This window comes from Staurois parvus, unplaced genomic scaffold, assembly GCF_062004578.1.
Source record: "Staurois parvus isolate SC_StPar_1 unplaced genomic scaffold, SC_StPar_1.0 ptg000226l, whole genome shotgun sequence".
In the NCBI taxonomy this organism is placed as follows: domain Eukaryota; kingdom Metazoa; phylum Chordata; class Amphibia; order Anura; family Ranidae; genus Staurois; species Staurois parvus.
In genome coordinates this window covers 378,918-392,761 of record NW_028318022.1, presented here as the reverse complement: position 1 = coordinate 392,761, position 13,844 = coordinate 378,918, and the positions used below count along the sequence as shown (strand labels likewise).

Genomic DNA, 13,844 nt, shown 5'->3' with positions numbered 1-13,844 from the left:
TACTCTGTGGGGCATCATACTGAGGAATGTTAATAAACAGCTTGCATGTAGGAAACCATTAAACATCACAATTTCCCCTACAAACTTTTGTAAAGGTGTCTACTCTATTCCAATGGTTTGTAATGTTTAAAGTGTCATTGAACTGAATTGGTAGCCAGTGATTTTAGTAGTCTAACTTGATTGTAAAAGTAAGCCTCACTGTCAGTGGGTGAAGCTGCCCATGATAGTCCAGTAGTGATGAATGGTATAGAACAAGCTAGAATCGCCGCAGTGCTTGCATGGCAGGAGACAGCTGAAATTATATGCAGACTGTCAAAAATGCTTGCTATTGCAATCAAATGTCGGATTAGTGAAACACTACAGGTTTGGTGTAAATTTTCTCACTGATAAAACAAAGTAAGCATCAAAGACAATGATGGTGGACATTTGTCAAGCAAATCAAGCTGTACCTCCTTCAGCAGAGTCTCTGTGACAGGTTTTCAGCCTTGTGCGTCTTGATTCCTGGGCAACTAAGTGCAACAGTTTCAAAAGTACAAAGACCAATTTATTAATAAAGATGAGACAGCTTTCCACTGTACACAGACCTATAATTTAGAAATGGTGAGGCTTATTACATTTTCAAGCGCGGACTTAACAGGCAAAGATGGAATTTATTACTCCTACTGTAACCTGGTAATAAATCTGTCTTAAATGTGTCTCACTGCTCCTGTTTAGCATTGCTTTGCCTTGTGACAGGATTGATAAATATCCCTTACTGTGCATTACGCCTTGTTGTAGGTGTATCTGTTTAGGCAAAAAAAAATGTTGTACTTTGTGATATTGTATATTAAAATATATTTTTGTGTTTTTGACTTGCATAGGAGGAGCTGCAGGTGTTTCGAGCATGCTGGATGTCCGAACTTACTCCAGGAGGGAGTTCTTCAGGAGTAGAGGCTCAGTCCAATAAAGTACTGAGAGGATCTCTTGGGAAGGTCTCAGATACCAAAGCTAAACAAGAACTGGCCAAGGAGGAGATGGTAATTTTTTGCAATGTTTTTGGCAACTCCGAGTTAAACAATGGTTTGTTTTCCAGTGGTCTGATAACATGGATTGGAGTATTTTGAAAGAAAATTTGTACTTTAAAAATGTAAACTTTTCTTGATGACATTTTTGAAAAATATTCATTGCTTAGTTGTTATGTAGATACTTAGACTTTGAGGTACTTACCCAAAACAATAAGAAAATAAACTTTCTAAACTTAGACTTTCCTCTAACTTTACTAGCTGCAAGCTTGTTCTAAGACAAATTCTAAGTAAAGAAGCCACTGCCAGACGGGTACCTAGTAATTTCAGAAGGAGGTTGGTGCTCTCAGCCTCTGTATTACTTGCAGTTAAGATTTATTTTAAAATTTTAAGATGTTAAGTATGACTCTCTTTGAATATACGATGTGTATTATAATTTTGTATCAATTGAGCATACAATGCAGGGGGGCGGTGAAATATTTTTTTTTTTTTTTTTTTTTTTTTTTTTAGTAATTTTGAATGGATCAGCAAACATAATATGTACATTTTTTTTAAAACAGGCCAGAGAACTTTTTCTTAAAGCTGCAGAGCAGGAGCAAAATGGAGCACTCTATGAAGGTAATGGGTTTTGTTATATGCCTTTTAGCATTAAACCAGTTTATTGCAAAGGTTTTACGAAGTAGACTGAGCTTTGATTCAAAAAAAAGTGGTTAGAAACCATAATCCCTTCTTCATTTATATATATTCCTATAATGTCCTTCCCTCTCCATTTCACAGACGGCAGGATGTAGTCAGAGTTGAATGTGAAGCCCCAGAAATTTACAGACTAGCACTTGGCTTTATTCCCTACTCACTTTCTCAACACTAAGCTGCAAGAGAGAGAGTGGAATGCACCTGCGTGGGTAAGGAATGAAGTGTAGTGCTCATTCCTGCGTTGCTGGGGCCACGTATCCAATGCTGAGTACATCCTGCCATCTGCAGACTGGTGAAGGGTGGACAATTATATGGGAATCTTAAAAAATAAGCATTTTTTTTACAAAATGGTGCACAACATTTTAATGTATTAAGGACAGTCTGATGCAATGGGAGGTTGTGGGGAAAAGTACGTGAAGGTGAGCTAACCCTTTTAAAACTGATTTCTTCGTTTTAAGTGGAACCTGAGCTGCTGAAAACACCAATTTTTTATTGCTGTTTGAAAACATAGTAGTGCAGCATCCCTGTCTGTAAAAATGAGATGCTAATGGAGATATGATTACTGTCTTACCCTTTCTGGGGCAATTAAAGGAAGAAAAAAAATCCAAGGATGTTTTTATGGCTAGAGCTGAGAAATCCACTGTGAAAATGTCTTGGCTAAAGTTTTATGTAAATCATAACAATCTTAAAATATTGTCCTGTTAACATGCATGTTAAAACTGCTAAATTTCAGGGAAAAAAGTGTGTATTCATTATATTACACCCACTTCAATAAACTTTTATAATTTCCTAAGTGTTATAGAATCTAGTTATGATACTTGAGAATGTTATATGATGTCACAAGTTCTTATGCTGTCTCCCACTGTATTGTTTTAGCTCATGGAATCAGCATTGCTTAACATTCATTGTTCACGAATCATAGGATTTGCAACCACGTGACTATGGGCGTGTTTGTACTGCTCTAAGTTTTATAGCTAGACCAAAGTTCTCTTGTCACCTTTTCATCTCCCAGGAGGTATTTGCTGTACCCAATGTAGTCTTTATACTGAAAGGTAAGAACTAGGCATGTGTTAACACAACTTTTTTTTTTTTTTTTTTCTTTATAGCTATCAAGTTTTACCGCCAAGCCATGCAGCTTGTGCCTGACATTGAGTTTAAAATTAATTACAACTGGTCCCCTGATGGCGAAGGGAAAAACTTGTATGTATCAAAAACACAGCTGTACATGTTTTAGTCATGAAATCTTTATGATGGCATAATTTCTGATGCCCAGTGAAATAGAACCTGTTCTACACAGTTGGGTTTGTGACTCATGTAATTCTGTCTTAACTATCAAAGTGATTTATACCTCTTACAAAATGGGTTTTAATGAACTTGGATTTTTCTTCAGGAAATCTGCCTCACAAATTATATATTATAAGGGAGAAAAGACATAACAGCAACGCTAATCTTTTTTTTTTTTTTCTTCAGTCTTTTTTTGGGTTACAAACTGGTGCTATCAGAAACGGTGTAGTGGCATGAGTCTTCAAATTGTCTTATTGAAGTACAAAACGTCAGTCAGTATATAATGTTGGTAAAATTAGGAATTCAAAAGTGAATAAAGAGAAAGCAATCAAGGACGTTTAGGGAATAACAAATTACAATGAAGGAGAGGGGAAAGGTCATAGATGGGGGTGAGAGGTCGCAGTCATCTTTTTTAAGGAATTAAAAATGAGTGGGATTATCACAAAACATTCTTTGCAGTAAGAATGTTTATGCATGTTGAGGCTTTGCTTCCTTTTACAAGTTCATGATTTTAGGGGCATTTGGGAGTGATATCTTAACGTCACCATATGATGGTGGTGAGCGTTTTATGTAGTGAATGTGTATTGTGTTTTGCACTCCTGTGGCTGTAGTTTATGTGTTAGGTTTTTTGTTTTTTTGTTTGGTTTTTTTGTTCTTGGCATACTGTATTAAAGCTTTATTAGGATTAAGGCCTCATTCACACAGGCAGTGCCAAAATTGCATTTATATGCATTTAGAGGGCGTTTCTAAATGCATATAAATCTGTTATGATTTTTCATTGGTGCCATTCATACTATGTGTTTACATGCCTTTAGAGAAAATAGAACCTCTGCTTCCAGTATCTGAGTAGAGATGGCTAAACACATGTAAACATGCCCAAACACGGCTAAATCTGCTTCTAAGCAGGAATATCTAAATGTGAGATACATTTATCTGGGAGGCATAGTAGTTGGTTATACTTCCTAGTAACTGCTTATGTATTTAAAAAACTTAATACAGGAGTACCAGTGTGAATGAGGCTCCTGGCTAAGTTGTGTTTTTTTTTTTTTCTTTCTTTGAAAGGATTTGATTTGAAATATGCTGTAGTTCTTCCCATGGCCTTTTTATTGGGTTAGGCAGTTTAATTCTAACCCTCCAACTGCTTAGACTTTTTCTTTATGATTCTGCGCAGAAAAGAGTATTTTGAAAGCATGACTTGAAGCAGGGAGTGGATGATACCCTTAGCAGGCAGGCTTAGCTGAATATTTTTTTCAATATTCTATAGTAGGTTTGTTGGACATGTATCAATTGCAGAGCTCCTGCCATGAAATGGAATTTTGTCTTTTTAAATGCCTGTTGTTATTGTCATACAATTATACATGGCTCAGAAAATGGAGTTTGCAAAACTGGATTCATCCCAACCTGTAGGGCATGCATTAACTGCTTCCCAACCGCCCTATAACAGATATACTGCTACAGGGCGGCAGGGGTGCACAAAATCACGTGTGTGTATATACGTGATTTTGCATTTCCGGGTAGGGGGCGCGTGCCTACCCACGCCGCCATTTGCTGCCGCAGCTGTCAGTTACCGGGTCCCGACAAGTGATTACCTGCTGGCGCCCGGTGATTACCGAGCATCTCCGACGGGGAGGAGGACTGCTTGTTTAAAAAAAAAAACTGTTCTCCCTGTCAGCTCAAGCACACTGCTCTGGATGGCTGTGCACCAATACACCACCCCTAGTAAAACACTCCCTACACAAAATTAACGCTTTGATCGCCCTCATGTTAACCCCTTCCTGCCCGGTGCCATTAGTACAGTGTCAATGCGTCTTCTTCTTTTCTTTTTCTTTTTTTTTTTTTTTTTGTTAAGATAACAAACATGTCATACTTACCTGCTCTGTGTAATGGTTTTACACAGAGCAGCCCTGATCCTCTTTTTCTTGGGTCCCCTTGCCAATGATCCTGGCTCCTTCTCCCTGCTGAGTGTCCCCAAAGCAAGCTGCTTGCTCTGGGGGCACTAGTGTGTGACCACTCCCAAGATGGCACCTGTATGTCCATAAGACATACAGAGTGTGGCTCAGCTCCTCACTAGCTGTGATTGGCAGCAGTAGCCAGTGGCTCCCTCTGCTGAGTCTCAGCCAATGAGGAAAGAAAGACCCGGGAATCTTTTGGTTCTCATGTACAGCATTGATTGCGATTGGGCTCATGTTAGTATTAGGAGGGAGCAACACAGTGAAGGTTTTTTACCTTCAAGCATGAAGGTTAAAAAAAACCTTTAGCCTTTAGTACCACTTTATTACACAGATTACCATACCTCTCTTTTAGGAAATCAGTGTTGAATACTTTCCATGAGGCTCTGTTTAGACATTAGGAACTGCTTCTATATTTTGGAGATGTGGGGTTTAGGACAGACTCCATATGGGTTTTTTCACTATATTTGCACCTTTGAGACTACATAAAATACTTACAAGTTTAACCTACTCCCTTCAGCATCTCTCAGTGCATGAAGAAAGGTTGTCCATTGTTTCCCCTCTTATTGGTTCTTTCAGTATATTCTTGGCACAGTTTGTTTAGTACTAATATTCATAAATGGCTACCAAAAACCTTTACAACTTTATATATTTAGAGTTAAAAACAAAAACATTTCTGTATGTGCAGGTTTACTTGTGAAAGGGATATTTGTTTTTGTATAATGTGTGTTGTATGTGTATATTATGAGTGTGTTTGTTGTGGGTTTTTAATATAGTTTTGTGTATTTTGCAACTTTCATTTTTCTTTGTAATAATTTCACTTTCTTACTATCACCAAGGGAGGAGGACCTTGTTTTAATTTGTAAAAGTAACTGGTTGGCTGTATAGCCACCCTGAAAGCACAAAACCCAGGGGAGTCACTTTTAAAACAAGTTCAAGACTCCCATTGTAGTTTTAATCCTTCTATTACGTTACGTACGTAGTGAGTCCATCACTCTTAAATAAGCATATGTTACCCTCTTTTATGTCTGGCTGGCGATAGCCTCTAGGGACAGTTCTTGATACTCTATAGTTCAGCTTTCAGTCATCCCACAATTGCAAAATGCAGAGTTTTCTGAAGTGTACAAATTATGTGACACTTTAATTACGCGTTGCATATTCTTGATCCATTATCTTTGTGTTCACTCTAAATTTTCAAACTTTAAAAAATGTTTTTAGATGCATGTATCTTAATTTACTTTGAACCTTTGCTGTACAGTTATTACCCATTTTCAAGTAAAATGTATTTTTATATTTATTTTTGCTCATGGACACTTGTTAAGGGTCAGCTGAAAATTAAAAGGCATTGCTCTGCAACACACATTGATGCACTGAAGGGACCCTTAAGGCTTTTTTTCTTTTTTTTTTTTCCCCCTTCTGATCTTCTTGATGTCGGAAGGTTGGATCTCTAATTTTGTAGTTATTATTATTATACAGTATTTATATAGCGTCAAAGGGTTTGCTCAGCGCTGTACAATAGCGAGGGGGACAGAACATGAGACAATACAGTAACAATACAATACACGAGGGGTTCGAGGGCCCTGTTCTTTCGAGCTTACAACCTTGTGAAGCTACCTTCTTTATGTGCATCAGTTTTGTACTGTCCTTATAAAATAAGATGAAACCATAAAAGTAGAACTATAGGCAATTTTTTTTTTTTTTTTGAATAGCGTAAGGGAGGGTAATAACCCCTGTTAGTTTTTGCCATCTGTGTTCCGTTGGGGAGAACTTCCTTGAGTTATTCATGAGTTGCTCCAATTTATGAAAACAGTTCCTGCACTATTCTCGGCAATTTCAGGTGTCACTTGCATAGACATCTGTGTATGAAGTCGCACAAATGTCAGGCATGTTGCACCTGAAATTGTACTAACCCGCGGCTTTGAAATCATGCTACTTCTAGGCTTACCTGTAGGTACAGTATATATCTCCTAAACTTGCGTCCGGTGATTTCACTGACACATGTGCACTGCGCTTTCCATGGACGGATCATTCAAATGCGCTGGTCATTCAGAGCACTGTGCCGTGATCACGACTCCCATGCACATGCGCAGGAGTGACGTCATTGCAGTCCAGCTGTTTGGCCACAGCGTGCAAACCTGGAAGGAAGACCAGGTGAAGATGGAACAGTGACTACGCTGCTAGAGGGATCCGCTTTACAGGTAAGTCTGTCATAATTTGAAACTTACCACTACTTTAAGAAAAATTAAGCTGTACAGTTTGCAGTGTAGAAGAACTGAAATCAGACCTTGGGTTCAGTCACTAGTTACAAATCCCTCTGTACAGTCTAATGCATTAGCTTGGCTATATTAGCAGTGTGGATTTATTGCCCTCTGGCTATAGACTAAAATGAACCCTGTATGCCTACAGTCAAAATATTTTTCTCAGCTAAAACTTCATAGGACAGCTGACATCATCATGGATATTATTATTTTTACAGGTACATCTATACATTTTATCTACAGCACTGGTATCTTGTAGTATGCTGACTATGAAGACAGCTCTCTGGAGCTTGTCCTTGATTTAGGCATAGTTTAAGATCAATGGCACCTAGGGATTTATTTGCTAGAACTGAAGAGTGCAAAATCAGGCTCACTACTGCATAGAAACCAGTCTGCTTCCAGGTTTTATTGCCAAAGCTTAATTGAACAAGCTGAGGTTAAACGCTGATTAGTATCTATGCAAAAGTGAGCCTGATTTTGCACTCTCCAGATTTAGAAAATAAACCCCATATTGTCACAGTTGACAATGCAAACTGTTGTATAGAACGAATTTTGTTGTGGGGCCCTGTAATTCGTAGTTACAGCTCTGTTTCCAACCCATACTGTAAATTTGCAATACTGTTGCCTTGATGTTCGTTACTCATGCGCAAAGGTTGTTTTATAATGGACTTTACCTTGTGTCTGTTTGCTTGGCTTTTCTTTACTGTTGGTATTGCTCAGTTGTATGTATTCATAAAATAACCTTTACCTATAAAGTAACTGTGTTCTATGTTCTGAGTGGTTATGTGGCAGAAAACTGCCAGTTCCTGCTTTTATTTACAAACAACTGCTTGTACTTTCAGTATGGAAGATGCCAACGACGATAGCAAGATGGCTGACTTACTATCCTACTTCCAGCAGCAGCTGACCTTTCAAGAGCCTGCACTTAAATTGTGCCAGCCAGAGTATGATGTTACTCAGACTCATATCTCAGGTATGCTTGTACATTTGTGTTTTTTTTATGTATTTTTCAATATCTGTCAACACTAAGCCAGTGAACCTACCAACTACTGATGCTTTTGTGCCTTTTGTAAAAGGAGCTGTCTGCAGCATTTGCCAATATGTATGTAAAACACAGACATTTGAAGTGTATATAAACGGCTATGTGTCTGCACAAACCTACAGTATGTATTCACCGTGGTAAGGCTGCACAAAATCACGTGTGTGTGTGTGTGTGTTTGATTTTGCATTTCCGGGTAGAGGGGCACTCTCTGCCATTTCCGGCTACAGATGTCGATCACCAGGTCCCGGCCGGAGATTCCCCGCCGGCACCCAGCGTATGCCAAGCATCATTGATAGGGGAGAGACCTATGTGTAAACAACACAGGTCTCTCTCCTGCCAGCAGTAGCATACTGCACAGCAGAGAAATACACATCAGTATATTTCCCTGGTAAAACAGCACAGAGTTAACCCTTTGATCACCCCAGATGTTAACCCTTTCCTGCCCAGTGTCTTTAGTACAGTATCAGTGCTTTTTATTAGCACTGATCACTGTATTAGTGTCACTGGGGAAGTCAGTGACAGTCAGTCAACCCCCCCCAGTGTCAGAATGCCTGCTGCAGTTTTATTTGTAGGTCGCTGATCACCGCCATTACTAGTAGAAGAAATTAAAAAAAAAAATCCAGCATACATCCATTTGTAGACGCTATAACTTTCACGTAAACCAATTAATTTACTTTTATTGGGAATTTTTTTTTAGCAAAGACATGTAGCAAAATACATTTTGGCCTAAATTTATGACGAAATTAGATTTTTTTTTTTTTTTTACTGAATGTTTGTTTTTTTTTATAGCAACAAGTCAAAATTATATATATTTTTTTGTTTTGTTTTGTTTTTTCAAAATTGTCAGTCTTTTTTTGTTTATAGCACAAAAAAGAAAAAATGCATAGGTGATCAAATACCACTGAAGGAAAGCTTTATTTGTGGGGAAAAAGGACATAAATTTAATTTGAGTGCAGCATTGCATGACCGCGCTATTGTCAGTTAAGGTAACGCAGCGCCGTATCGCAAAAAATGGCCTGATCAGGATGGGGGGTAAACCTCTGGAGGGCAAGTGGGTAAGAATAGAACTTTTCTTTATAACACCTTTCAATTCTGCCCAGTTCCAAAAACATTTATGTACATAACTGTAAATATACACTCTTTATGGAGGTAAACTGTTGTAAGTTATTTGTTCTTAAAATGAGAACCGCAGGCAAAATAAAAAATTCTGAATGAAAAGTCTGATGTGTTTAGGCATCCTCTGCTGTATCTGCTTGTTTGTATTTGAATTCATTGCAAGAATAAATGTCTGAATGCCATGAACTACCAATGTAGCCATTATAGACCATAGAGATTCATTAGTGAACCAGTGCCCCATTCAGTAACTGCTCTAAAAAAAGAACACACAGCTATGACTAACCCTGAAAGGAATTGATGCAGCTTCCGGTCAACCAAAAAGAAACTGCAAGCAGTCATAACCTGATATTCATACAATTAGTTAATACTACACTGACCAGAATTCCCATTTACGATCTACTGAAAGATACTGAAATTATTCCCAACGGAAACGGTGTTTGTATTCTTCTACCTGTATACAGGAAGTATGCATTCCAGAGCCAAGCACCAGTGGTATAATCCTGGATCATCCCAAAATGGCTAGAAACAGTTGCTTCAAGATGAAATATTTACTTTCTGTTTTGCAGAGCTCCCTATGGAGGTACTGATGTATGTTTTCCGCTGGGTGGTTTCCAGTGAGCTTGATCTACGATCATTGGAGCAATTATCCTTGGTCTGCAAGGGCTTTTATATTTGTGCAAGGTATTACAGTCTGTTACGTTGAATAAATATTCAGATGGATTAACACACAGCTACCTGAATGATAAAGATGTGTTGTGCACATAAAGTATGTGGTGGTAAAGAGGAATCTGGAAGCTGTGCCAAAGGCAAAGGAAAGGTCACCAGTATTGCCTATGATCTTCCTGAGGCTGATCTTTCCCTAGTACTGGCTTACTAGAGTGCTCAGCATTAATGAGTACACCCGAACAGATTTGTCAGAAAACCTTTAACTTTCCTTTCGGAATCAACATTTTCTATGGGACGCTATACTACAAAATACTCCCACAAATTTGGACCATTGATTACAAACAAGATTTGTTAATTTGCACACACAAAAAAGTATTTATTTTTCCTAACATTCATTCAAGACCATGTTGCAAAAGTGAATACACCCCAATGAAAGTCTTAGAAGCAAAGTTAAATTTTAGACCACAAAATCCTAATTAACAAGAATTTAACTACATTATTTATTCATTAAACAGGTGTTCAGCAGGTAGTTGATTATAAAAGGGCGTTACTTTCCAAAGAAAACACCTTCCCATTTCATGCTGTCAGCAATGGCACCATGTGGAAATGTCTCAAGGCCTGAGAAAATAATTTCTTTACACAAAAAAGGTGAAGGCTACAAGAAGATCAGCAAATCTTTTACTTACAGTGGGGAAAATAAATATTTAATCCCGTGCAGATTTTGTAAATTTGCCCACTTACAAAGAAATGAGTCTATTAATTTTATCATAGGTGTATATTAAACAATTGAGACAGAATATAAACCAAAAATCTAAACATGATACAAATATTATAAATTCTGTAGCAATTCAGGGAGCAAAATAAGTATTTAATCCCCTACCAAACAACAATAATTCTGGCTCCCACAGACTGGCTGTGTGCTCATGTGGTACACAGATTAGACCTGTCAATTTAAAAATGTGCTCCTAACAACAACGCATTATGTGTATAAAAGAATCTTTCTTGGGAACCACCGTGGGCAAGAGCAAAGAGCGGTCAGTCGCCCTCGGTTTGGTGTTCCATGCAAGATTCGACCTCATGGGGTAAGGATGATCATGAGAAAAGTGAGGTGTCAGCCCAGAACTACACGGAAGAAGCTTGTGAATGATCTCAAGGCAGTTGGGACCACAATCACCAAACAAACCAATGGTAACACATGTCGCCATGGATTGAAATACTGCAGCGCCCACAAGGTCCCCCTCCTTGAGAAGGCACATGTACAGGCCCGTCGGAAGTTTGTCAGTGAACATCTAAGTCAGGGGTGGGCAAACTGTGGCCCTACAGCTGTTGTGGAACTAAAAGTCCCATAATGCAGTTGCCCACCACTGATCTAAGTGATTCAGAAAAGGACTGGGAGAAAGTGCTGCGGTCAGATGAGACAAAAATGAAAAATGAGGGGCCAATGGACAGGGCCATGTATTGTGAAATCACGGATGAAAACCTTCTGCCCTCAGAACACTGAAGATGGGTTGTGTATGGGTCTTGCAGCATGACAATGACCCAAAACATACCGCCAAGACAACAAAGGAGTGGCTCAAGAAGAAGCACATTAAGGTCATGGAATGGCCTAGCCACTCTCCAGACCTTAATCCTATAGAAAATTTATGAAGGGAGCTGAAACTTCAAGTTGCCAAGTGACGGCTAAGAAACCTTAAGGATTTAGAGAAGATCTGTAAAGAGTGTACCAAAATCCATCCTGAGATGTGTGCAAACCTGGTAACCAACTGCAAGAAACGTCTTGCCTCTGTGCTTGCCAACAAGGGTTTCTCTCCACCAAGTCATGTTTTGCTTGGGGATCAAATACTTATTTTACTCATTGAACTGCAACTATTTGTATCATGTGTGTTTTCTGGATTTTTGGTTGACAGTCTCTCTCTTATTTGAAATATACCTATGATACAAATGAGAGACCCTTCATTTCTTTGTAAGTGGGCAAACTTACAAAATCTGAAGGGGATCAAATAATTTCCCCACTGTATAAGTCTGAATACTGTAGCAAGTGATACAAAAATGGAACTGCAACCATCTCACAGAGACATCTAGGCCGTCCATGGACATTAAAACCTCGAGAGGCGCATCGTCTGATGAGTAGGGTTGGAGAAAATCGCCATGCAAGTTCACTGCTTTTTAGTTTTAGCTAAAGAAGTAGAAAGCCAAACTGGGGTGATTATTTCCCGTGACACAATACGGCTTACACTGCAGAAGAATGGCATGCATGGGTGTTGTCCACGAAGGAAGCCTCTCCTAAAGCCCATGCACAAATAAAGCCTGCCTAGAATTTGCCAGGGCCCATGCTGAAAAAGAAAAAGACTACTGGGACTCTGCACTCTGGAGTGATGAGACCAAGATGCAATTTTGAAGTAATCAGTTCCAAAAACTTTTTATGGCATCACAAAGGTGAGGAGTACAAAGAAAAATGCATGGTGCCTAGAGGGAAACGTGGTGGCAGTGTCCTTTTGGGTGGCTGCATGAGTGCTGCTGCAGTTGGGGAGTTTCATATCATTGATGGTATCATGAATTCACAGATGTACTGCTCTACATTGAAAGAGAAGATGCTACTATCACTCCGTGCTCTGTCGTCATGCACTTTTCCAACATGACAATGATCCAAAACATACATCTAAGGCCACTGTTGCATTTCTGAAGAAGAACCGGGTGGAAGTGATTCAGTGGCCAAGTATGTCTTCTGATCTGAATGCAATCGAACACCTATGCGGAATTCTGAAGAGACTAGTTGAGCATCACTCTCCATCCAGCATCCAGGCTCTAAAAGAGGTAATTCTTGAAAAATGGAAAAATATGTTGCAATATGTCGAAAACATGTTCATTCCATGCCTAGAAGACTTGGTGCTGTCCTTACAAATCATGGAGGTCCTACATAATACTAGATGTAGTAGTTTTTGTTATGGGATGTATTCATTTTTGCGTCAACTTACTTGAGTAAAACGGAAGATTTTGTAATCCTAAGTTTATATTATTAACCTTACTTTTATGTAATGAGCTAAACAAATGTTCTATAAAACTCAGGTTTGTCAAAATGTTGGAACTTTTTCTTCATTAAAATCTTACTTTTTTAAAGGGGTGTAATCCTTTTATGCTGAGCACTGTATGCCTTATTATACACTGTGTGTCTGTATGAAGGCGGCCATCTTGGTAGGGGCAGAGTGTTGCTATCTTATGTCAGAGCCTCGAAAGAAAAAAAAAAAATTAAGCAACACAATAGTGACATGACCAAATCTCACTCTAAATCTGAGACTAGCAGAGGCAGAAGTGCCTTATTTAGCTATGTAGGCACAGGAGTGCCTAGGCACCTATACATACCAGGTGGTGCACTGCTGATTTTCAAGAGAAATTCAAGAAAAAAGTAAAAAAAGCTTAGGTACTGCTTGGGCATAATAAATATCTTGTGTTCCCTATACTATAGCAAATCATTTTTGAGTTTAAGTTCACTTTAAGGGTAAATTGACACCCACTTCTTTGCCCATAGAAATGTTGCTTTCTGCACTTGCTGCAGTATACTTTAGTGTATGCAGCATGGTTTAGAGCCGACGATCAGCTCTATTGTAAAAAGCAATCCGAGCAGCTAACTAGCCACTGGATCGATTTCCGCCGGCTGTCCCATCCTACTCTGGTGTGTGGCATGTCCCTGAAACTCCTTCTCCTCCCAGCGTGTCACCGCCTGGCAGTGCAGCTCCCCTTCCCCAGGTCCGGGGCCTGCTATAAGGTGAATACTTGTCCCTGGAGCTGCTCCCCCTCCCGGAACGTCACCACCGGGCTAGTGCTCTTCCCCTTCTCC

At 39.1% G+C, this 13,844-nt stretch overlaps 1 protein-coding gene across 2 annotated transcripts in view; it reads left to right on the top strand.

Moving 5' to 3' along the window:
• FBXO9 (F-box protein 9) overlaps positions 1-13,844 on the top strand; it is a 33,938-nt gene that overhangs the window by 7,907 nt on the left and 12,187 nt on the right. For both annotated transcript variants that reach the window (XM_089679508.1, XM_089679507.1), the window contains 5 exons: positions 861-1,016; positions 1,562-1,619; positions 2,801-2,894; positions 8,028-8,158; positions 9,910-10,024. In XM_089679508.1, the coding sequence (XP_089535634.1) occupies positions 861-1,016; positions 1,562-1,619; positions 2,801-2,894; positions 8,028-8,158; positions 9,910-10,024 (554 nt within the window). The remainder of the gene's footprint in view (positions 1-860; positions 1,017-1,561; positions 1,620-2,800; positions 2,895-8,027; positions 8,159-9,909; positions 10,025-13,844) is intronic.